The sequence below is a fragment of the Eleutherodactylus coqui genome, chromosome 9 (assembly GCF_035609145.1).
Source record: "Eleutherodactylus coqui strain aEleCoq1 chromosome 9, aEleCoq1.hap1, whole genome shotgun sequence".
Taxonomy (NCBI): domain Eukaryota; kingdom Metazoa; phylum Chordata; class Amphibia; order Anura; family Eleutherodactylidae; genus Eleutherodactylus; species Eleutherodactylus coqui.
The window spans coordinates 8,264,180-8,290,014 of record NC_089845.1 but is presented as its reverse complement, the minus strand read 5'-3'; the positions used below and the strand labels follow the sequence as shown (position 1 = coordinate 8,290,014).

The 25,835-nt window shown below is 49.7% G+C and overlaps 1 protein-coding gene across 5 annotated transcripts in view; it reads right to left on the bottom strand.

The window, feature by feature from the left end:
* The window catches only part of PTPN3 (protein tyrosine phosphatase non-receptor type 3), a 318,436-nt gene that overhangs the window by 167,360 nt on the left and 125,241 nt on the right, over positions 1–25,835 (bottom strand). For 4 of the 5 annotated variants that reach the window (XM_066579095.1, XM_066579096.1, XM_066579097.1 and 1 more), the window contains one exon: positions 14,134–14,186. In XM_066579095.1, the coding sequence (XP_066435192.1) occupies positions 14,134–14,186 (53 nt within the window). Of the gene's footprint in view, positions 1–14,133; positions 14,187–25,835 lie in introns of those variants that run through there. The other variant, XM_066579098.1, reaches the window with a different exon arrangement.

Here is a 25,835-nt window from a genome sequence, read left to right as displayed (position 1 = left end):
TCGCCCTCACTACTGCCGGGTAGCAGACAGGGGTGGGCTGGGAGGAAGCCCTACCTGAAGGTTCGCACTCACTACTACCGGGTAGCAGACAGGGGTCGGCTGGGAGGAAGCCCTACCTGAAGGTTCGCACTCACTACTACCGGGTAGCAGACAGGGGTGGGCTGGGAGGAAGCCCTACCTGATGGTTTGCCCTCACTACTGCCGGGTAGCAGACAGGGGTGGGCTGGGAGGAAACCCTACCTGATGGTTTGCCCTCACTACTGCCGGGTAGCAGACAGGGGTGGGCTGGGAGGAAACCCTACCTGAAGGTTCGCCCTCACTACTGCCAGGTAGCAGACAGGGGTGGGCTGGGAGGAAGCCCTACCTGAAGGTTCGCCCTCACTACTGCCAGGTAGCAGACAGGGGTGGGCTGGGAGGAAGCCCTACCTGATGGTTTGCCCTCACTACTGCCGGGTAGCAGACAGGGGTGGGCTGGGAGGAAACCCTACCTGAAGGTTCGCCCTCACTACTGCCAGGTAGCAGACAGGGGTGGGCTGGGAGGAAGCCCTACCTGAAGGTTCGCCCTCACTACTGCCAGGTAGCAGACAGGGGAGGCTGGGAGGAAACCCTACCTGAAGGTTCTCCCTCACTACTGCCAGGTAGCAGACGGGGGTGGGCTTGGAGGAACCCCTACCTGAAGGTTCGCCCTCACTACTACCGGGTAGCAGACAGGGGTGGGCTGGGAGGAAGTCCTACCTGAAGGTTCGCCCTCACTACTGCCGGGTAGCAGACAGGGGTGGGCTGGGAGGAAGCCCTACCTAAAGGTCCGCCCTCACTACTACTGGGTAGCAGACAGGGGGGGCTGGGAGGAAGCCCTACCTGAAGGTTCGCCCTCACTACTGCCGGGTAGCAGACAGGAGTGGGCTTGGAGGAAGCCCTACCTGAAGGTTCGCCCTCACTACTGCCAGGTAGCAGACAGGGGTGGGCTGGGAGGAAGCCCTACCTGAAGGTTCGCACTCACTACTGCCGTGTAGCAGACAGGGGGGGCTGGGAGGAAGCCCTACCTGAAGGTTCGCCCTCACTACTGCCGGGTAGCAGACAGGGGTGGGCTGGGAGGAAGCCCTACCTGAAGGTTCGCCCTCACTACTGCCAGGTAGCAGACAGGGGTGGGCTGGGAGGAAGCCCTACCTGAAGGTTCGCACTCACTACTGCCGTGTAGCAGACAGGGGGGGCTGGGAGGAAGCCCTACCTGAAGGTTCGCCCTCACTACTGCCGGGTAGCAGACAGGGGTGGGCTGGGAGGAAGCCCTACCTGAAGGTTCGCCCTCACTACTGCCGCTAGGGTTTATCACCAATACTAATAACAGGATTGTAACAAGCTATGCATATTCACAATAAGGTGTCCACCAATGCTGTGTGACCTGGAATTCTCCCAGCAGCTCCACCACTAATGAACCAGCAAGAATATACATATAGCGCTCTGTTACAAGGTGTAGCTGGGTTGGCCAGGCAGCCATAGGCACAGGTGCCCCGCAAATCAAGCCGCCAATAGGACCATGAGGACTATGCAAAGTACAGCAAACCTGGAAGTGGAGAAGCCCACGCGGATGCCACTGCCAAGAAAATACAGGTATGCAGGGGGTCACTGGTCGCGGGCAGGGCTGGATTTCCCACATGGAATCTGACCCGCCCATGCACATGAGGCCTCAGTCCTAAAAAACTATGGAGAAATAGCTGTTTTTTTTCATTGCCCACCAACAAAAAAAATGTGAAAAAGTTATTGAATACATATTTCTAACAGTTTTGTTGACCGCCATCCAGACGCAGCTTCATTATGAACCGTGTCCCTCTCCGGACCATTTTCCGGTGTTTAGCAGAAGGAAATTTGGTGTCATAATGCCCATTACGTGTTCTGCCATAACATGCAGTGGTGTCTGCAGTGGTGTCGTGAATGACAAAGCCAGCCGGCAGCCTGCAACAGTACCATCTTTAGTGATAAATCCAGTTCTGTTTGGGAACAGACGACGGCCGTGTTCCAGTATGGAGGCCTTGTGGTGAGCGCTTCAGTCCTGCTTTTGCAGGATAATGCTGGGCCACACACACAACGGTTTCCAAGGAACACATCTGCCGGGTGGCCACACTTCCTTGACCTGCACGGTTGGCAGATTTAATTGCCAATTGAGCATTTATGGGACCAGCTGGAATGCCAATTGCAGCCTAAAAGTGTGCAGGATCTAAGGTCTAGTTACAAGATCTGTGGGCAAATGTGCCGCAGGATAACACGTGGAGCTTCCGTGCCTCGTCATGTATCCAGGCTAGAGGCGGCCCAACAGGGGGCTAGAGGCGGCCCAACAGGGGGCTAGAGGCAGCCCAACAGGGGGCTAGAGGCGGCCAAGCAGGGGGCTAGAGGCAGACCAGCAGGGGGCTAGAGGCAGACCAGCAGGGGGCTAGAGGCGGCCCAGCAGGGGGCTAGAGGCGGCCCAGCAGGGGGCTAGAGGCGGCCCAGCAGGGGGCTAGAGGCGGCCCAGCAGGGGGCTAGAGGAGGCCCAGCAGGGTGCTAAAGCGCCTCTGAATTGTATAGTTTTCCCCAACAAGCTTATCCCTTTTGGTCTGATATTATAATCACTTCCACATATCATTATAATCCCACATATAAAGTGTAATTTAATTCCAACAAACCCCTCCTCATTATTTAGACTCACATACATACATACATGCACGTACACACAACCGCACACACGCGCGCTCACACATACAGATACACATATACACATACACACGCGCTCACACATACAGATACACGCATACACATACATACATACACACAAACGCGCTCACACATACAGATACACACATACACATGCGCTCACACATACACACACATAGATACACACACAGCTGTGGTGAATGCTAAAGGTGTTGTTCAACATTTTTTTCTGTAAAACTAGGTTCCACATCATCAAAAACAAGCTTTTACCTTTCCTGACTCCATGCATTTCCCACGATGCAGCTGTTCTCCATGCCCGGTCTTTGGTCACAGGCTGCTGCAGCCAATCATAGAACTCAGTGCTGTGTGCCCGGTCTTTGGTCACAGGCTGCTGCAGCCAATCACCTCACTCTGTGGTTTGAATACCGTATTAGCTTCTTTACGTGGGTCTTTATAAATGTGGAAATAGCAAATCGGTGACTTTTTTATTCATTTAGTTTTTTTTAAACACATAATAAGTGGGGTTTTGACACTTTTTACTCTTTAGAGTCTCGGTCACCTAATTTTAGCTAAGCCTATGGGCTAAACGTAGGTGACAGAGTCTCTAACGTCTTATTCTATTCCCACTAGGGGACTTACATGTTATATTACTCTTGATTATTTCTATAATACACTGTAATACCTCATTATATTGGCTTATGAAGCTTAGCCAGAGCCTGAGCCTCATGGACCACCATAGATTGCAGACCCTGATGTCATTAACAAGCCTCCATGTGCTAGAGCAACCCATTGGCAACCCGCAATCACATTGTAGGAGTATGATGGGTGACAGATTGAGCACCCTCCCTCTGCCATCCTTGTAAAAGCTACAGCATGTAAAGGGTTAATGAGGTGGGATCAGCAGTTTCTCTGCTCCTAGCTGTTAGAGCTGGAACCCGGCTGTCATCAGACAGCCCCCACTCCACGCGCCAGCTTCCAATGCAGCAGTGTATGCATCGGAATAAGGCCCCTTAATGACCACGCACAGTTACTAAGGGGTTAAGGTTATCCCTAGAAGTGTAGTTAGACATGCTACAAAGTTATTTGCCAGGACTAACCTCACTTTACAATCTCTGTACTGCACTTGGCTCTTCTGTTGTATTTGTGTTATGAGCTTGATTATGGAGCTTCTGGGGCTATTTATGTACTAAGCTTGGTTAGAGTGCAAACTTTATTTCATGAGCTTCGCTCTTGTGTCATATTTACGCCATGAGCTTGGCTCTGATGTCATATTTAGGCCATGAGCTTGGCTCTGATGTCATATTTAGGCCATGAGCTTGGCTCTGATGTCATATTTAGGCCATGAGCTGGGCTCTGGTGTTATATTTAGGCCATGAGCTGGGCTCTGGTGTTATATTTAGGCCATGAGCTGGGCTCTGGTGTTATATTTAGGCCATGAGCTGGGCTCTGATGTTATATTTAGGCCATGAGCTTGGCTCTGATGTCATATTTAGGCCATGAGCTGGGCTCTGGTGTTATATTTAGGCCATGAGCTGGGCTCTGGTGTTATATTTAGGCCATGAGCTGGGCTCTGGTGTCATATTTAGGCCATGAGCTGGGCTCTGGTGTCATATTTAGGCCATGAGCTGGGCTCTGGTGTCATATTTAGGCCATGAGCTGGGCTCTGGTGTCATATTTAGGCCATGAGCTGGGCTCTGGTGTCATATTTAGGCCATGAGCTGGGCTCTGGTGTCATATTTAGGCCATGAGCTGGGCTCTGGTGTCATATTTAGGCCATGAGCTGGGCTCTGGTGTCATATTTAGGCCATGAGCTGGGCTCTGGTGTCATATTTAGGCCATGAGCTGGGCTCTGGTGTCATATTTAGGCCATGAGCTGGGCTCTGGTGTTATATTTAGGCCATGAGCTGGGCTCTGGTGTTATATTTAGGCCATGAGCTGGGCTCTGGTGTTATATTTAGGCCATGAGCTGGGCTCTGGTGTTATATTTAGGCCATGAGCTGGGCTCTGGTGTTATATTTAGGCCATGAGCTGGGCTCTGGTGTTATATTTAGGCCATGAGCTGGGCTCTGGTGTTATATTTAGGCCATGAGCTGGGCTCTGGTGTTATATTTAGGCCATGAGCTGGGCTCTGGTGTTATATTTAGGCCATGAGCTGGGCTCTGGTGTTATATTTAGGCCATGAGCTGGGCTCTGGTGTCATATTTAGGCCATGAGCTGGGCTCTGGTGTCATATTTAGGCCATGAGCTGGGCTCTGGTGTCATATTTAGGCCATGAGCTGGGCTCTGGTGTCATATTTAGGCCATGAGCTGGGCTCTGGTGTCATATTTAGGCCATGAGCTGGGCTCTGGTGTCTTATTTAGGCCATGAGCTGGGCTCTGGTGTCTTATTTAGGCCATGAGCTGGGCTCTGGTGTCTTATTTAGGCCATGAGCTGGGCTCTGGTGTCTTATTTAGGCCATGAGCTGGGCTCTGGTGTCTTATTTAGGCCATGAGCTGGGCTCTGGTGTCTTATTTAGGCCATGAGCTGGGCTCTGGTGTCTTATTTAGGCCATGAGCTGGGCTCTGGTGTCTTATTTAGGCCATGAGCTGGGCTCTGGTGTCTTATTTAGGCCATGAGCTGGGCTCTGGTGTCTTATTTAGGCCATGAGCTGGGCTCTGGTGTCTTATTTAGGCCATGAGCTGGGCTCTGGTGTCTTATTTAGGCCATGAGCTGGGCTCTGGTGTCTTATTTAGGCCATGAGCTGGGCTCTGGTGTCTTATTTAGGCCATGAGCTGGGCTCTGGTGTCTTATTTAGGCCATGAGCTGGGCTCTGGTGTCTTATTTAGGCCATGAGCTGGGCTCTGGTGTCTTATTTAGGCCATGAGCTGGGCTCTGGTGTCTTATTTAGGCCATGAGCTGGGCTCTGGTGTCTTATTTAGGCCATGAGCTGGGCTCTGGTGTCTTATTTAGGCCATGAGCTGGGCTCTGGTGTCTTATTTAGGCCATGAGCTGGGCTCTGGTGTCTTATTTAGTCCATGAGCTGGGCTCTGGTGTCTTATTTAGGCCATGAGCTGGGCTCTGGTGTCTTATTTAGGCCATGAGCTGGGCTCTGGTGTCTTATTTAGGCCATGAGCTGGGCTCTGGTGTCTTATTTAGGCCATGAGCTGGGCTCTGGTGTCTTATTTAGGCCATGAGCTGGGCTCTGGTGTCTTATTTAGGCCATGAGCTGGGCTCTGGTGTCTTATTTAGGCCATGAGCTGGGCTCTGGTGTCTTATTTAGGCCATGAGCTGGGCTCTGGTGTCTTATTTAGGCCATGAGCTGGGCTCTGGTGTCTTATTTAGGCCATGAGCTGGGCTCTGGTGTCTTATTTAGGCCATGAGCTGGGCTCTGGTGTCATAATTAAGCCATGAGCTTGGCTCTGATGTAATATTTAGGCCATGAGCTTGGTTCTGGTGTCATATTTAGACCATGAGCTTGGCTCTGGTGTCATATTTAGACCATGAGCTTGGCTCTGGTGTCATATTTAGACCATAAGCTGGTTTCTGATGTCATATTTAGACCATGAGCTTGTTTCTGATGTCATATTTAGACCATGAGCTTGTTTCTGATGTCATATTTAGACCATGAGCTTGTTTCTGCTGTCATATTCAGGCCATGAGCTTGGCTCTGATGTAATATTTAGGCCATGAGCTTGGCTCTGGTGTCATATTTAGACAATGAGCTTGGTTCTGGTGTAATATTTAGACAATGAGCTTGGTTCTGCTGTCATATTTAGGCCATGAGTGTGGTTTTGGTGTCACATTTAGGCCATGAGCTTGGCTCTGGTGTCATATTTAGGCCATGAGCTTGGTTCTGGTGTCATATTTAGGCCATGGGCTGGGCTCTGGTGTCATATTTAGGCCATGAGCTTGGCTCTGGTGTCATATTTAGGCCATGAGCTTGGCTCTGGTGTCATATTCAGGCCATGAGCTTGGCTCTGGTGTCATATTCAGGCCATGAGCTTGGCTCTGGTGTCATATTCAGGCCATGAGCTTGGCTCTGGTGTCATATTCAGGCCATGAGCTTGGCTCTGGTGTCTTATTTAAACCATGAGCTTGGTTCTGGTGTCATAATTAAGCCATGAGCTTGGCTCTGATGTAATATTTAGGCCATGACCTTGGTTCTGGTGTCATATTTAGACCATGAGCTTGGCTCTGGTGTCATATTTAGACCATGAGCTGGTTTCTAATGTCATATTTAGACCATGAGCTTGTTTCTGATGTCATATTTAGACCATGAGCTTGTTTCTGATGTCATATTTAGACCATGAGCTTGTTTCTGATGTCATATTTAGACCATGAGCTTGTTTCTGATGTCATATTCAGGCCATGAGCTTGGTTCCGGTGTCATATTTAGGCCATGAGCTTGGCTCTGGTGTCATATTTAGACAATGAGCTTGGTTCTGATGTCATATTTAGGCTATGAGCGTGGCTCTGGTGTCATATTTAGACAATGAGCTTGGTTCTGGTGTCATATTTAGACAATGAGCTTGGTTCTGCTGTCATATTTAGGCCATGAGTGTGGTTTTGGTGTCACATTTAGGCCATGAGCTTGGCTCTGGTGTCATATTTAGGCCATGAGCTGGGCTCTGATGTCATATTTAGGCCATGAGCTTGGCTCTTGTGTCATATTTAGGCCATGAGCTTGGTTCTGGTGTCATATTTAGGCCATGGGCTGGGCTCTGGTGTCATATTTAGGCTGCGAGCTTGGCTCTGGTGTCATATTTAGGCCATGAGCTTGGTCCTGATGCTGCACATATGTACTGAGGCTTTTTTTGGTGCTTTATGTTAAACTAGGAGGCATTAAATAGGTTAAGAATTGGCCGCCAGCCATAGGCTAATGCAACACGTGCTTGACCTGCAGCCAGCTCCTGCACCACACACTGAAAGTACCAAGAAAAACAGGTAGAAACTGACAAAATCTATCAGCGATCATGGCCTGCATGCAGCAGCAAGGAGTACATTTTTTCAGAACAAAGTCACAGGCTGCTGCAGCCAATCACTCACCTCAGCACTCAAAGTCCGCATTACAATCTGCATCTAACACGTTGATTTTGGCGCAAGTATTGTAACATGACATCACTCCTTTAAATCCATGCTGAAAATATTGCAGCATAAATGAAGAAGCTACAGGTGTAAAATGTCCACCTTATGTCAAAGACGCTGCGCTTCCCACAACGTGTGGATGAGATGGTAAGATGTCACCTGCGTAGCGTGTCCCGTAAATGCCGTGTGGACATAATCTAAGGCTGCGGTGATTCCCGCACTGTAACATTACTGACAAATGACTTTTCTGTAAGCTTGGTACATGCCACATCGATCTCTAAGGGGGTAATGGTTCCGACTAGATCTAGCTGGCATGGAATCCCACACCCAATACTTCATGGTTAAAGGCATGCAAATTAGCTCTCCCCCAACCAGAAGAAAGCGGTCACTTTAGTGCCACCTACTGGAAGTAACTACCCTGTAAATCAATGCCGCACCCATAGAGAAGCCTTGAAACATTGGTTGGAAAAGAAGGAGAGCGAGCTGTGTCAGGCTTCCTGCCCCTACTTAGTACTGGATACAAGGCTTTGGACGCCGCTGGTTCTTACTGAAGAGGCGCAACTCATGGAATCTTACAATGCTCCAAGGAGTACAGCTATGCACTATGCCGGGTGAAGTTATGAAAGCACTCGCATCACTTTACTAGTGTCAAAAAGGAGTCATTTATTTGTCACATGTGCACCCAGAATCCTCTTGGATGGAGAAAAAGAAGTGCTGTTGTGAAGAGGAGGAGAGGAGCGCTGGTTGTGGTGGATTCCCTACTGAGAGGAACAGAGGCCGCTGTCTGCAGACCTGACATAACCTCACGAGAGGGCTGCTGTCTCCCAGGGGCACAAATCAAAGATGTGTCTGATGGGATGTCCAGACTCTTCAGTCCTACAGACCACCTATTCCTACTAATACATGTAGGGACAAATGGCACTGCAAAGAAGGACCTAGCAACTATATGCAGAAACTTTGAAGACCTCAGAAAGATGGTGAAGGAACTAGGAGCTCAGGTGGTCTTCTCATCCATTCTCCCAGTAGATGACCATGGAATAAGAAGATGGAACAGGGTTCTAGAGGTGATAATATAATAATCTTTATTTATACAGCGCCAACATATTCCGCAGCGCATACAAGACGGGGGGAATAAAAACAAAACCCCAGTTGCATGTAGTGATCAGTTGATGCACACAGTAGGGTTGAGGGTCCTGCTCCAATGAGCTTACATACTACAGATAATGGGAGGTACAGAAGGTATGGCGGGGTAGAGATGTGCGCGGTATGGTGGGGTAGAGATGTGCGCGGTATGGCGGAGGTGGAGATGTGCGCCGTATGGCGGAGGTGGAGATGTGCGCCGTATGGCGGGCTGGAGATGTGCGCCGTATGGCGGGCTGGAGATGTGCGCCGTATGGCGGGCTGGAGATGTGCGCCGTATGGCGGGCTGGAGATGTGCACGGTACGGCGGGCTGGAGATGTGCACGGTACGGCGGAGGTGGAGATGTGCGCCGTATGGGGGGGTGGAGATGTGCGCCGTATGGCGGGCTGGAGATGTGCGCCGTATGGCGGGCTGGAGATGTGCGCCGTATGGCGGGCTGGAGATGTGCGCCGTATGGCGGGCTGGAGATGTGCGCCGTATGGCGGGCTGGAGATGTGCGCCTTATGGCGGGCTGGAGATGTGCGCCGTATGGCGGGCTGGAGATGTGCGCCGTATGGCGGGCTGGAGATGTGCGCCGTATGGCGGGCTGGAGATGTGCGCCGTATGGCGGGCTGGAGATGTGCGCCGTATGGCGGGCTGGAGATGTGCGCCGTATGGCGGGCTGGAGATGTGCGCCGTATGGCGGGCTGGAGATGTGCGCCGTATGGCGGGCTGGAGATGTGCGCCGTATGGCGGGCTGGAGATGTGCGCCGTATGGCGGGCTGGAGATGTGCGCCGTATGGCGGGCTGGAGATGTGCGCCGTATGGCGGGCTGGAGATGTGCGCCGTAAGGCGGGCTGGAGATGTGCACGGTACGGCGGGGTGGAGATGTGCACGGTACGGCGGGGTGGAGATGTGCACGGTACGGCGGGGTGGAGATGTGCACGGTACGGCGGGGTGGAGATGTGCACGGTACGGCGGGGTGGAGATGTGCACGGTACGGAGGGGTGGAGATGTGCACGGTACGGAGGGGTGGAGATGTGCACGGTACGGAGGGGTGGAGATGTGCACGGTACGGAGGGGTGGAGATGTGCACGGTACGGAGGGGTGGAGATGTGCACGGTACGGAGGGGTGGAGATGTGCACGGTACGGAGGGGTGGAGATGTGCACGGTACGGAGGGGTGGAGATGTGCACGGTACGGAGGGGTGGAGATGTGCACGGTACGGAGGGGTGGAGATGTGCACGGTACGGAGGGGTGGAGATGTGCACGGTACGGCGGGGTGGAGATGTGCACGGTACGGCGGGGTGGAGATGTGCACGGTACGGCGGGGTGGAGATGTGCACGGTATGGCGGGGTGGAGATGTGCACGGTATGGCGGGGTGGAGATGTGCACGGTATGGCGGGGTGGAGATGTGCACGGTATGGCGGGGTGGAGATGTGCACGGTATGGCGGGGTGGAGATGTGCACGGTATGGCGGGGTGGAGATGTGCACGGTATGGCGGGGTGGAGATGTGCACGGTATGGCGGGGTGGAGATGTGCACGGTATGGCGGGGTGGAGATGTGCACGGTATGGCGGGGTGGAGATGTGCACGGTATGGCGGGGTGGAGAGTGTGGGATGCTATACACACAGACAATGGTCAGGCCATATAGTGACTGAACCAGTATGACTGCAGTGGGCAGTTGATAGTGGCTGGCAGGGATTGCAGTCACTAGGACAGGAAGCATTTATCAGGGGGGTACGGTTAGGGGATGTGGTATGCCTCCCTGAAGAGGTGCCTTTTTAAGGCACGCCTGAAGTTTTGTGAGTCATGGATTGCCCGGATAGTTTTGGGTAGCGCGCTCCAGAGGACAGGTGCTGCTCTGGAGAAGTCTTGGAGCCGGGAAAGAAAGGTTCAAATTAAAGGGGCACTCAGTCTGATTTCGTTAGTGTAGCAGAGGGCGTGGGCTGGATGATGGATTGTGATGAGGGAGGCAATGTAGCGCAACGTGGTGGAGAGCTTTATGGATGAAGCTGGTGAGTTTGAATTGTATTCTGTATTTAACGGGCAGCCAGTGCAGTGACTGGCACAGGGCAGAGGCATCCGAGTAGTGACTGGACAGGAAGAGGAGCCTGGCTCCCGCATTCAGGATGGATTGGAGAGGGTAGAGTCTGGTGCAGGGGAGGCCGATCAGCAGTGAGTTGTAATAATCAAGCCGGGAGTGGATGAGGGCGGCAGTGAGCATTTTTAGCGTGTCCACAGTGAGAAAAGAGCGGATTCTCGCGATGTTCTTGAGGTGCAGCTGACATGTTCGGGCAAGAGATTGGACGGGGGGGGGGGGGGGGGTAAAGTAGAGATTGGAGTCGAATATAACCCCAAGACAATGGGCGTGCTGGGAGTTATGGTGCCACACACTGAGATGGAGATGTCAGGATGAGGTCGGTTAGTAGACAGCGGAAACAGGAGGTGGTCAGTTTTTGAGAGGTTCAGTTTTAGGTAGTGAGAGGACATAGTGTTAGAGACAGCAGACAGATAGTCAGTGGCATTCTGAAGGAATGGTATTGTGATATCACAGGAAGAGGTGCATAGCTGGGTATCATCAGCATAGAGATGGTACCGAAAGCAAAAACTACTGATGGTCTGTCTAATGGGGGCTGTGTAGATGGAGAAGAGGAGGGGGCCGAGAACCGAGCCCTAGAGGATCCAAACATCAAATGGAATAGGAGAGGAGGGGGCTGAGGACCAAGCCCTGGGGGACCCCAATAGAAAACGGGAAAAGGAGAGGAGGAGGCTGAGGGACCAAGCCCTGGGGAACCCCAACAGAAAAAGGGAAAAGGAGAGGAGGGGGCTGAGGACCAAGCCCTGGGGGCCCCAACAGCAAGAGGAAGAGGAGGGGAGGTAGAACCAGCAAACGAGACGCTGAATGAGCGGTCAGATAGGTAGGAGGAGAACCAGGAGAGAGCAGTGTCCTTTAGGCTGATGGAGCAAAGCATACTGAGGAGGAATTTGTGGTCAACAGTGTCGAATTCTGTGGAGAGGTCGAGGAGGATCAGTAGGGAGTAATCACCCCTCGATTTGGCTGTCAGGAGGTCGTTTGACACCCTTGTAAGGGCAGTTTCTGTCGAGTGTAGGGGCCGAAAGTCGGACTGTAGGGGGTCTAGAAGAGAGTTTTCTGATAGATAGCTTACAAGGCGGAAGTAAACCAGGCGTTCCAATAGTTTGGAGATAAAGGGGAGGTTAAGCCGAGAGATGGTGAGGAAACACATAGCTAACTTAAATGAATCCAAGTCTCCAGGTCCAGATGAATTACATCCTAGGATACTGAGGGAAGCAGCGGAGGTGATTGCTGAACCACTCGCCATAATCTTTGAAAATTCCTGGAGAACAGGAGTAGTCCCAGACGATTGGAAAAGGGAAAAGGTTGTCCCTATCTTAAAAAAAAGGAAGAAGATGGATCCAGGAAACTACAGGCCTGTGAGCCTGACTTCTATACCGGGAAAACCCTCTGAACAGATTATTAAAACTGCATGTATGCAAGTGCTTGGAGGATAATGGAGTAATTAACCAGAGTTGGAATGGGTTTGTAAGAAACAAGTCATGCCAGACTAATCTAATTTCCTTCTATGACAAAATCACCGACTGGGTTGAACAGTGAATTGCAGTAGATATAGTTTATCTTGACTTTAGCAAAGCATTGGACAAAGTATTTCATACCATATTTATTGAAAAAATGACCAAATATGGGATTGACAAGGCAACTGTTATCGTGTTTCTTGAAAATAAGACCCCGTCTTATATTAAATTTGCCCCAAACGAGGCACTAGGTCTTATTTTAATTACCTAGCTAGTGCGGTCTGGATCCCTGTCCCTTCAGCTGTTCTCCGAGGTTCTGTAGCTCCTCTGCACGTACTCCACTCTTTGGCCGCCGACAGATCACTTGCTGGTAGTGGGATTCATAAATCTCGCTTCCAGGAAGGGGTGGCTATGATTGGTTCAGCAAGCGCTGTTCTTTGCTATTCAGTGCAGCGCTCGCTGAACCAACGGGACAGCAGCTATTAGCTGAGAGCAGCGCTCGCTGAACTAACTACAGCAGTCGTGTTGGTTCAGTGAGAGCTGCACTGATTGGCTTAGAGCAGTGCTGGCTGAACCAGAGCCATCACTTCCTGAAGGTGGGATTTATCGATCCCGCAACCAGCAAGTTATGTTCTGTCAGCGGCCGAGGAAGGCAGGATGCGCAGCGGAGCTACTGAACCTCGGAGACCAGTGGGAGGGACAACAAATGTTCTGTTCATATTATGTCCACAGTTTTAGAGACGTAATACGGACAGCATACAAGACCAGTGATTAGCAGTGGTTCATTCAGACATGTGGTTTTACATAAAAACAAGACAGCAGCATGCTCTACTTTGGCCATTAAACTCTATGGGATTGTGTAGAAATGCAGCAAATACGCTGTTGTTTGCATATTCACCGTCAGTGGGCAAAACAAGTGATTCGATTTGTCTGCGAACAAATACGCAGTGAATATGGAAGCAACATGGACATCAGTATGACACCGACGGAAAACGCACCAAAGACGTACAAAAATCGCACACACGCGCAGTGGAAACCGTGCGCTGACCAAGTACTAACATTGCATGAGGCCCAAGACTAACCTGACTACACTACGGGCCCATGAGGATGGCAGACCCCCTTTAATAAATCCGGATCTATATTTATAAAAGGCGGCCGGGTGCAAACAGAGAATCACAAGAAGTATGCAGAAAAAGCAAAAACTTACCAGGATAGCTGGCAACGATGAGAATGCAGGAAGAGTCAACTTTAATCAGCAACATATTGTACAAATGTTCTAATGCTCAGCATTGTACACTTAGCGGCATTCCCCATGAAGAGACTTAGCACTCCCTAAAGACCTACAATTAAAGACGTTGTGCCAGCAAAAGATGTAGTCACCCCCTAGCTGTGAGATACGGGATAACAGGCTGATCGCTGGAGGTGCCATCAATCATGAGAACGAGCGCTCCCAAGACACCAGGATGAATTCAGCAGGGGGGGCTGACGGACAAGTCCAAGCCTTCGGTCCCACTGAAATGCATGAAACAGTAGTGCCCATCTGGGGTGCCACTCCGGGATCCCCGTTGTCCTGATTAGTGGGGCTTCCAGCAATCAGACCCCCAGCCAGTGGCTCGTTATCCTCTATCCTATGCAGAGATAGCGTTTTTCTTTTGGGAAACAAACCCTTTAATTTCATAGACACTGAAGTAAAGGAAGTTACTTACATTGCACAGCGTATGAGGCAAGAACAACAGCGGAATTCATGGGGCATGGCATCCTAGAAGATGTACAAGATCACGTTAATGTTTGATGCACGGATGTGTCATGTACTATAGCTTATTATACCGTTATTGTCCATTCGGGCCACGACGGCTTCAGGAATGGGGCTTGTGTTGTAGTCTGGGTCCTACAGAATAATGATGTCTGCCCATATGACAACGGCATCACAACGATTTTCCCCACTGACTAGCAGGATGATTGTCCATATGGCGTTTTTGTAATTTCCATTGGTGCCTTTTAACATACGTTATAAGTTTTTTATTTTCCATTTTTCCATTGACTTTCCATGAGGAATTGCTTTTTGGGAGAAGACTTGCTTTAAATGGTGCCATTTAGCGCATCACTCAATCATTTGTTGAAACAATATACTTAAGTGAGAAGAAGCAGTAAACACACCGTGTGCCAATGCCTTGGGTGTGACTGCGCTCATGCTGCAGTACCAGTGCCACGCTCACTTTATTCTGCATGTCACCCCCATTAGAACAATGCCAGATATAGGGTTTGTAGGTTTGTAGGTTTTACTACTTTGAAAAATTAGAAACGCATCAAAAAAATGTTTTATATTTTTGTAAAACAATTTGTGCCTACAGGACAGCCGGTGTGATAGCCAAACTGGGATGCACTTTATTTACCCAAAAGGACATTTTTGTGCTGAAGAGTCCCTCTTAAATGCGGTCTCATTTCCCCTGACCTTAGTCCCCACTGTCTGGGGACACTCGGGCAGCAGAGCTGCGTGAGGAGTCATCCTGCTCACTGAACTGTAAGCAGAGAGCGCAGAAGAGGGAGAAGGAAAGACACCCCAACATGGAGAGCTGCAAGTAGAGGTAATGGTAAGATCTTGAGCAGTTTACACCCCTGCACACCCCTAGATGATGTGTTGTGTATGTGACATGGATAGAAAGCAAGATCACTGCAGCTCTCTGAGAATAGTCTGTACAACACAGTACACACAGCAGAGCAGAAGCCTCCATCATCGGTTCTGAGGAGATGGAGAATCAGATACACCCTGCCCAGGGAAAATGGGGAAGATACAGGTCCTATTATGGCCAGAATAGTGTTATTCCTTGTGTCCACACAGCAGCTGGTTATAAAAAGTCACCTGAAAATGCGGGTATGCTTTAAATTGCTTTATTTTTCCATTTCCTCAGATTGATAACACCCCCCACAAATACACGCACACAAATCTGGTATTTTGTTAATTTTTGCACAATGTTTGCTACTAGGGGAAAGTGCAATATTTTAATATTTGGACTTATGAACGCAGTGATATCAATTATATTATTTCTTAGGTTTTTTTTTTTTTAATCAATAAGTTTTTATTGAAATGATTGGTAGAAATGCAAATACATCCACTGTTACATCATATAATGAGAATGCAAGACGTGTTGCATATGGATCTACTATGAGAGATAAACAAAAAGGTTTCCATTTTGTACCATATATAAGTAAAGGCAAGAAGGTACATATATAGGAATCAGTAAATGAGGAGACAAAATATAACAGAAGTGACATCGCGACGGGAACATTTTGTTCCAACTGCTCCACCCCGGCTCGTATTTACCTAAGGCATTATTTCTTATAGCGAAGATTTTCCCATAAATGCTGTGTTCTGAAATCATGTGGATAAGGTCTCGTATTTCAGGGGGCACCTTAGTTCTCCAACTTCTGGCAACGAACACCTTGGCACTCATCAGGATGTGGGCAATCAGTTTTCTGTGATTTGCTCTTACTTCTTCTAGATTTAGCAGCAAAAGAGCTACTGCTGGGTTTTTTGGAATTGGGTAATTTAGTAAACACTTCACTCCAAAATTTAAAATTAGAGGACATGAGCAGAAGGTGTATAATAGTGTTCCTTCGCGCCCACATCCTCTCCAACAAAAGGCGTCAGGGGATATATGTCTGATCTTAAGTTGTAGCGGGGTGAGGTACCACCTAGTTAATACTTTCAGGTGAACCTCTATCAGATTAGCCGATTTCGAGGCTTGTTTTGCCCATTTGAAGGAGTTAAGCCAGTTTTTGGTTGCGAATTTGGAAGACAGCTCTTTCTCCCAGTTTAGGAGGTGGCATTTTTTTCTTTCTTTCATGTCCCCTGCTAACATATTATATGTGGTCTTTGCTTCGAGGTTTTTATTTTGTGTGGTGTTGTTTAAACTTGCGACTATCGTTTTAGAAAATCTGATTAAGTTGATGGGATTTTTCTGGAGAAAGGAGCGTATCTGCAAGTATTTAAATATTTCCGAGGTTGTTAGGTTATATTTCTGAGCTAGGGTCTCGAATGGTCTAAGGGTATCATTGTCAAATAAATCTGAAATGAATTTAATTCCTGCTTTCGACCATGTGGTGGTTCGTATGCCATGGATGAAAATCTTTAGGGTTTCTAAGGGGATTTGTTTTAGATGGCAAGATATTTTCTTGTCCGCTGTTTTTAAGAGATCGCCCCAGGCCTCTAAGGTTGCTACTATCGGTAAAGATGAAGAAGATTTAGTTGACATTCCTGCAGTCGTGCAAAGTTTGGTTCTTATTAGTTTTGCACATATCAGAGAAGATAGGGAACGCACCTCTCCTGTTTCTGATTCTAAAGTAGGCCAGCTGATCCCCGAGACATGGGACAGCCAGGGTAAGGATTGTTTTATAAGTATCGCGTTGCAATATGCTTCCAAGTTAGGTAGGTCCACTCCTCCTTGAGTCCTATGGAGAAACAGGATTGAACGAGCCACCCTAGGGGGTTTTCCCAACCAAATGTAATTTGTTAGTTGTTTCTGAAACCTTGCTAGAATGGTATGAGGAATTGGTATCGGTAGAGTACGGAAATAATATAGTGCTTTGGGGAGGATTAGCATTTTATATAATATTATACGGCCCAGCAACGAGTTTTGTTGTTGTTTAAGAGTATCCAGTTCTTTTTGTAGTTCTTGTAATAACAGAAGAAAGTTGTTAGGGACCAATTCTGAGAGGGGGAGGCAAAGGTTTATCCCCAGATAGGAAATGCTTGTCATTGGAAAGGAAATTCTCGTTGAATCTCACCTCTCTTTTCAACAGTCGTTGGTAGAGATGAGCGAGCACCAAAATGCTCGGGTGCTCGTTACTCGAGACGAACTTTTCACGATGCTCGAGGATTCGTTTCGAGTAACGAACCCCATTGAAGTCAATGGGCGACCCGAGCATTTTTGTATATCGCCGATGCTCGCTAAGGTTTTCATTTGTGAAAACCTGGGCAATTCAAGAAAGTGATGGGAACGACACAGAAACGGATAGGGCAGGCGAGGGGCTACATGTTGGGCTGCATCTCAAGTTCACAGGTCCCACTATTAAGCCACAATAGCGGCAAGAGTGGGCCCCCCCCAACAACTTTTACTTCTGAAAAGCTCTCATTAGCAATGGATACCTTAGCTAAGCACCACACTACCTCCAACAAAGCACAATCACTGCCTGCATGACACTCCGCTGCCACTTCTCCTGGGTTACATGCTGCCCCCCCCCCACGACCCAGTGTCCACAGCGCACACCAAACTGTCCCTGCCCAGCCTTCAGCTGCCCTCATGCCACGCCACACTCATGTCTATTTATAAGTGCGTCTGCCAGAGGAACCGCAGGCACACACTGCAGAGGGTTGGCACGGCTAGGCAGCGACCCTCTTTAAAAGGGGCGGGGCGATAGCCCACAATGCTGTACAGAAGCAATGAGAAATCCAATCCTGTGCTACCTCCATCTGGAGCTGCACACGTGGGCATAGCAATGGGGAACCTATGTGCCACACACTATTCATTCTGTCAAGGCGTCTGCATGCCCCAGTCAGACCGCGTTTTTTTATAAATAGTCACAGGCAGGTACAACTGGGAATCTCCAACTCCGCAATGGGAATTCCGTGTGCACCCACAGCATGGGTGGCTCCCTGGAACCCACCCGCTGTACATAAATGTATCCCATTGCAGTGCCCTGGACAGCAGAGCTAACGTCAGATGAAATGCAGGTGGGCTTCGGCCCACACTGCATGCCCCAGTCAGACTGGGGTTCTTTAGAAGTGGACACAGATGCATTTACAACTCCCTGTGGACCCACAGCATGGGTGGGTGCCAGGAAGCCACCGGCGGTACATAAAAATATCCCATTGCATTGCCCATCACAGCTGATGTTACGTCAGCTGTAATGCAGGTGGGCTAAAAATTAATTGGATTACACTGTAGGCGAGGGCCCACAAAAATTGGTGTACCAACAGTACTAATGTACCTGAGAAAAATTGCCCATGCCCAACCGAGAGGGCAGGTGAAACCCATTAATCGCTTTGGTTTATGTGGCTTAATTGGTAACTAGGCCTGGAGGCAGCCCAGTTAAAATAAAAATTGGTTGAGGTGAAAGTTTCAACGCTTTAATGAGCATTGAAACGTATAAAAATTGTTTAGAAAAATTATATGACTGAGCCTTGTGGGCCTAAGAAAAATTGCACGTTCGGCGTGATTACGTGAGGTTTCAGGAGGAGGAGCAGGAGGAGGAGGATGAATATTATACACAGATTGATGAAGCAAAAAGGTCCCCGTTTTGGATGGTGATAGAGAACGATGCTTCCATCCGCGGGTGCAGCCTACGTATTGTTTATGTATCGCTGCTGTACTCTGGTGGAGAAGAGAAGTCTGGGGAAATCCAGGCTTTGTTCAGCTTGATGAGTGTAAGCCTGTCGGCACTGTCGGTTGACAGGTGGGTATGCTTATCCGTCATGATTCCCCCAGCCACACTAAACACACTCTCTGACAAGACGCTAGCCGCAGGACAAGCAAGCACCTCCAGGGCATACAGCGCGAGTTCAGGCCACGTGTCCAGCTTCAAGACCCAGTAGTTGTAGGGGGCAGAGGCGTCACCGAGGACGGTCGTGCAATCGGCTACGTACTCCCTCACATCCTTTTACAGTGCTCCCGCCGACTCAGCCTTGACTGGGGAGCGGTGACACAGTCTTGCTGGGGAGCCATAAAGCTGTCAAAGGCCTTAGAGAGTGTTCCCCTGCCTGCGCTGTACATGCTGCCTGATCTCTGCGCCTCCCCTGCTACCTGGGCCGCGGAAATGCGCCTTCGGCCACTAGCGCTGTCGGATGGGAAGTTTACCATCAGTTTGTCCACCAGCGCCCTGTGGTATAGCATCATTCTCGAACCCCTTTCCTCTTCGGGAATGAGAGTGGAAAGGCTCTCCTTATACCGTGGGTCGAGCAGTGTGTACACCCAGTAATCCGTAGTGGCCAGAATGCGTGTAACGCGAGGGTCACGAGAAAGGCATCCTAACATGAAGTCAGCCATGTGTGCCAGGGTACCTGTACGCAACACATGGCTGTCCTCACTAGGAAGATCACTTTCAGGATTCTCCTCCTCCTCAGGCCATACATGCTGAAAGGATGACAGGCAAGCTGCATCTGTACCCTCAGCAGTGGGCCAAGCTGTCTCTTCCCCCTCCTCCTCATGCTCCTCTCCCTCCTCCTCCTCCTCCTCCTCTGGCCATACATGCTGAAAGGATGACAGGCAAGCAGCATCTGTCCCCTCAGCAGTGGGCCAAGCTGTCTCTTCCCCCTCCTCCTCATGCTCCTCCCCCTCCTCCTCAACGTGCTGAGATATAGACATGAGGTTGCTCTGACTATCCAGCGACATACTGTGTTCCCCCGCCTCCGTTTCTGATTCAAAAGCGTCTGCCTTTATGCTTTGCAGGGAGCTTCTCAAGAGGCATAGCAGAGGAATGGTGACGCTAATGATTGCAGCATCCCCGCTCACCATCTGGGTAGACTCCTCAAAGTTTCCAAGGACCTGGCAGATGGCTGCCAACCAGGCCCACTCTTCTGTAAATAATTGAGGAGGCTGACTCCCACTGCGCCGCCCATGTTGGAGTTGGTATTCCGCAATAGCTCTACGCTGCTCATAGAGTCTGGCCAACATGTGGAGCGTAGAGTTCCACTGTGTGGGCACGTCGCACAGCAGTCGGTGCACTGGCAGATTAAACCGATGTTGCAGTGTCCGCAGGGTGGCAGCGTGCGTGTGGGATTTGCGGAAATGTGCGCAGAGCTGGCGCACCTTTCCGAGCAGGTATGACAAGTGGGGGTAGCTTTTCAGAAAGCGCTGAACCACCAAATTAAAGACATGGGCCAGGCATGGCACGTGCGTGAGGCTGCCGAGCTGCAGAGCCGCCACCAGGTTACGGCCGTTGTCACACACGACCATGCCCGGTTGGAGGCTCAGCAGCGCAAGCCAGCGGTCGGTCTGCTCTGTCAGACCCTGCAGCAGTTCGTGGGCCGTGTGGCTCTTCTCTCCTAAGCTGAGTAGTTTCAGCACGGCCTGCTGACGCTTGCCCACCGCTGTGCTGCCACGCTGCGTGACACCGACTGCTGGCGACGTGCTGCTGCTGCTGACACATCTTGATTGCGAGACGGAGGTTGCGTAGGAGGAGGAGGAGGGTGGTTTAGTGGAGGAAGCATACACCGCCGCAGATACCACCACCGAGCTGGGGCACGCAATTCTGGGGGTGGGTAGGACGTGAGCGGTCCCAGGCTCTGACTCTGTCCCAGCCTCCACTAAATTCACCCAATGTGCCGTCAGGGAGATATAGTGGCCCTGCCCGCCTGTGCTTGTCCACGTGTCTGTTAAGTGGACCTTGGCAGTAACCGCGTTGGTGAGTGCGCGTACAATGTTGCGGGAGACGTGGTCGTGCAGGCCTGGGACGACACATCGGGAAAAGTAGTGCCGACTGGGAACCGAGTAGCGCGGGGCCGCCGCCGCCATCATGCTTTTGAAAGCCTCCGTTTCCACAAGCCTATACGGCAGCATCTCTAGGCTGATAAATTTTGCAATGTGCACGTTTAACGCTTGAGTGTGCGGGTGCGTGGCGTCGTACTTGCGCTCAAACAGTGGCGCTAGCGACGCCTGGACGCTACGCTGAGAGACATTGCTGGATGGGGCCGAGGACAGCGGAGGTGAGGGTGTGGGTGCAGGCCAGGAGATGGTACTGCCTGTGTCCTGAGAGGGGGGTTGGATCTCAGTGGCAGGTTGGGGCACAGGGGGAGAGGCAGTGGTGCAAACCGGAGGCGGTGAACGGGCATCGTCCCACCTTGTGGGGTGCTTGGCCATCATATGCCTGCGCATGCTGGTGGTGGTGCCTCCCCAGCTGATCTTGGCGCGACAAAGGTTGCACACCACAGTTCGTCGGTCGTCAGGCGTCTCTGTGAAAAACTGCGACACCGTAGAGCACCTTGACCTCTGCAGGGTGGTATGGCGCGAGGGGGCGCTTTGGGAACCAGTTGGTGGATTATTCGGTCTGGCCCTGCCTCTACCCCTGGCCACCGCAGTGGCTCGGCCTGTGCCCACACCCTGACTTTGGCCTCCGCGTCCTCGCCCGCGTCCACGTCCTCTAGGCCTACCCCTACCCCTCAGCATGCTGTATTACCAGTAGTGCAGAAACAGAACGCTGTAATTAAATGTGCCGCCTATTGGCCTGTGGTTGGAGGCTGACTTCGCTTACGGAACGCCAGGAAATAATTTGGTGCACGCCTGCTGTAACACTTAGCTGGCTGCGTATTTATTTGTAGAACTACTACACCCAGCACACACGGACCCAGAACACTGAGCACAGTGACAGGCAGGCCAAATAGATTTTTTGTCCAATATTTTTTGGAAAAGGACCACTGCGTATATTCAATCAATAATATATGTCTTCTGGCCCTGCCTACACAATTCTGTCCCTGGAGTATTACTGCAGGGCGCAATGCTCTGCACGGCCGATATACCAAAAAATAAAAATGTGCAACACTGCAAAAAGCAGCCTCCACACTACTGCACACGGTTAGATGTGGCCCTAAGAAGGACCGTTGGGGTTCTTGAAGCCTACACTAACTCCTAACACTCTCCCTACAGCAGCTCCAACACGATAGCACTGTCCCTCAGCTATGTCACAACGCATCTGAGGCTAGCCGTGGGAGGGTCCGATTTTTATACTCAGGTGACACCTGATCTCGCCAGCCACTCACTGCAGGGGGGTGGTATAGGGCTTGAACGTCGCAGGGGGAAGTTGTAATGCCTTCCCTGTCTTTTAATTGGCCAGAAAAGCGCGCTAACGTCTCAGAGATGAAAGTGAAAGTAACCCGAACATCGCGTGGTGCTCGTTACGAGTAACGAGAATCTCGAACACGCTAATACTCGAACGAGTATCAAGCTCGGACGAGTACGTTCGCTCATCTCTAGTCGTTGGGCCAGCATTTTTGAATAAAGTTTTGTATCACAATTTAGTAGGGAGATGGGTCGATAGTTAGATATAATGGAGGGGTCCTTACCTGGTTTGGGTATAGTGATTATTGTTGCTTCCAGCATTTCTGATGGTAACTTACTTTGCGATATGATTTGGTTAAATGCTAGGGACAAGTGGGGAGTCAGGATTTCTGCAAAGTGTTTGTAATACTCGTTTGAGAATCCATCTGGACCCGGGGATTTTTGAGATTTTAGTATTTTGATAGTGTCTAAGATTTCTTTGTGAGATATGGGTTCGTTCAAGGATCTACTTTGAAAGGCGTTAGCTATCTGTTTTGGGTGGAACACCATTCCTCTCGGAGTATCTGTGCATGAAATATAAGGGATCTTAGCCTTTATTTTTCGCAATTTTTGCCAACAAGCGTGAAGGTTTGTTATACGATGTATAGAAATTAGCCCGAGAGAACTTCAAAGATTTATCAAAACTCTCCAACATGAGATTGCACAATATCTGTCTTAACAAGAAAAGCTGGGCATGGTCTGAGTCAGAGGTCGAGGATTGGAGAATTTTTTCTTTTTCAGAAATCTGTAAGAGGATCTCAGATATTTGAGCCTCCTTTGCTTTTTTGTGTTTGCCACACATCTTAATGAGGACCCCCCTTATATAGGCCTTATGTGTGTTCCAGATTGTAAAAGGTGAAACTTCCGGTGTGGAATTGATCAAGAGAAATTCCAACAAGGTCTCAGATATTCTCTTCAGATTTTGTGGGATCCCCATCAAGAAGAGGTTGTTTCTCCAAGATTTTGCTCCCCCCATGCCATGACCCCACGTAAAAGTAGCTGAAACTGGCGCATGATCGGACCAAGTCGCAGGGCCTATTTGTGCATCTGTAACAAAAGACAAACACCCTCTGTCCGCTAAAATTAAATCTATTCGTGAGAAAGATCTATGGCGAGCGGAGAAGAAAGTGTATTCTCTGGATGAGGCGTTTAAACATCTAAATACATCGTATAGCGCTTCCTCCTGGATCCAGGGCTGTAGGACAGGAGTTCTTCTAGGGAGACTAGCGGATGTGTCTATAGAGCTATCTGCGATTAGGTTAAAATCTCCACATATTATTAATCTGCCTTTTTCGTGTCTCCGTAGCTTCCTAATAGTTTTATTTAGGAATCTTATTTGTGCGGAGTTAGGTGCATAAACATTAAGTATGGTGAAGGGAATTGAGTTTAAGGTACTAGACAGGAGTATGAACCTTCCTTTGGGGTCTTGTTCTATAAAGGAGATTTCCGTGGACACAGTATCTCTGAATGCTATCAAGACGCCTGCCTTCTTTTCGGAGGCGCAGGCCATAAAGATGTTATGGAGCATTTTTGGGCATGCGGAGGCATCGAAGTGAGTCTCCTGAACACAGAGTATATCAGTTTTGGATGTAAGGGCCTCTTTCCACACTGCGGACCTTTTAAATGGGGAGTTCAGCCATTTGCATTTCTGGAAAGAAGCTTAAAAGCCATTTTATCATGAGATGGGTGCTATGTGCCATTGGGAAAGCAGTCGGATGTCTGAAACTAACAAAATAGTCGAACATTTTTAAGAACATAAAATAAGATTCTAGTAAAGAATCTCAAAAGGGTAGATTGGAAACAACAAGTCCTTGAAGTATAAATTGGGCTTGTGCTTGGGGGAGCGCAAAGTTCAACATACTTGAGAACTCACTGTGATAAATTCAAATACCACCTGAGACGGCGATGTTAATTATTCAGCCCTCCAAATTCCTGGCAGAAGGGATCTTCTCGCAGACCCTGGGACGTCCGGTAGGAGCCATTGGAGTGGTATCGCTCAGTTGTAGATTTCATGAAGATAATAGGTCAGCTGCTTCCTCTGGTTTGGAAAGAACATGGGTTATTCCATCTTTTTGATCAATCAATTTAGGAGGAAAACCCCATTTATATTGATTTTTTTCCTGCCTGAGGGTGTTGGTAATAGCAGCAAATTTTCTTCTCGCCTGCAGAGTGGCCTGAGACAGGTCAATGTAGAGACGCACGTCTCCGAAAGGCGCTGGTAGTTGGTTTGTTTTCCGAACTGTCTGCATTACGGCCTCCTTAATGTGAAAGTAATGGATGCGTGCGATGACATCTCTTGGGATATTTTCTGCTATAAATTTAGGTTTGGGCAGTCTGTGAGCTCTGTCGATAATTAACTCTGTGGATGACACATCTGGGTGAATGTAGGTATTTAGTTAACTCCGCAGGTGAGACCGTTTTCTGGAATCCCTCTGAATTTAACATTATTACGGTGATCCCTGTCTTCCATGTCAGCTAGTTCGGATTTCAGTTTATCCACCTCGTCTGACAGAGCATAGTGAGTCGATAAGATCATTATGTGAAGGAGTCAGCTCGCCTATTTTGTTTTCAGTATGTGTAACTCTCTCATCAAATTCCGCTAGGTTGGGGGGCGTGGCCTAGCCGAGCTTGAAAATGGCAGCATAGTCCGTACGCTCTGTGCCGACACCACCGAAAATCTACAGAAAAAGCAGCCCTCCGCTCACCTGTTACAGTGCAGTGAAGCCTCCGGCTCTCCTCAGCACAGCAATGACCCGACGTCGTCCCTCCCGGTCTCAGCCGAGACGATTAGAGGAGTTCTTCCTCCCGATGGAGGTCCCGGGCCTGAGAGCTGACAGCCTCCCGGCTTCTCCCATCTCACAAACTGCATGCAGAGAGGAGGAGAGTGCCGACACTGACTCGGACCACGCAGATCGCCAACCCCCGGACCGGGAACTGCAGGATCTGGTGAGTGAGACTTCGCCACCCTCTCCACACAGTCAGAACAGCAAAGAGGGACAGAGCCCCCCATTACAGCCCCACACTAAAATGGCGGCGGCCATCTCAGTCTCCACACAGCATGGCCATCTTCATCAGGCTGAAATAGCTCCAGACAATCCACTCAAACAGCGGTCCCGGTCAGAACTTATTAAGACCTCCCTGCTAAATTGTGAACCCGGTGATCTGATGAGTGATTGCCCACACATCTCACCCTACACCCTGACAGGAGGGAAAAGACAGAAATCCCCCCCACAGGCTCACAACAAAATGTCTGCAGCCACATCTGTGCCTACAAAGCAGGGTTCTCATCCTACAATGTACTCCCCATCGGATAGCCCATTGAAACAGCGCCCTAGAACAGATGAAGGGAGCTCCCCTGACAACCAACCAGAATCTCTACATAATTTTATAACGTCCCTACCATCGTCATCCCAGCCAGCCTCAGAAGCTTTCATCAAAAACATGGTAGTGGCCCTCAGCGACTCCTTCCAAGCCAGCTTCAAATCTCTCAACTCATCCATAAGAAACACAATCGATTCTATTGGAGAGTGAGTGTCACACACCGAAAATAAAATGGGAGAAATAACACAATCCCATAATACCTTAATCGACGCGCACTA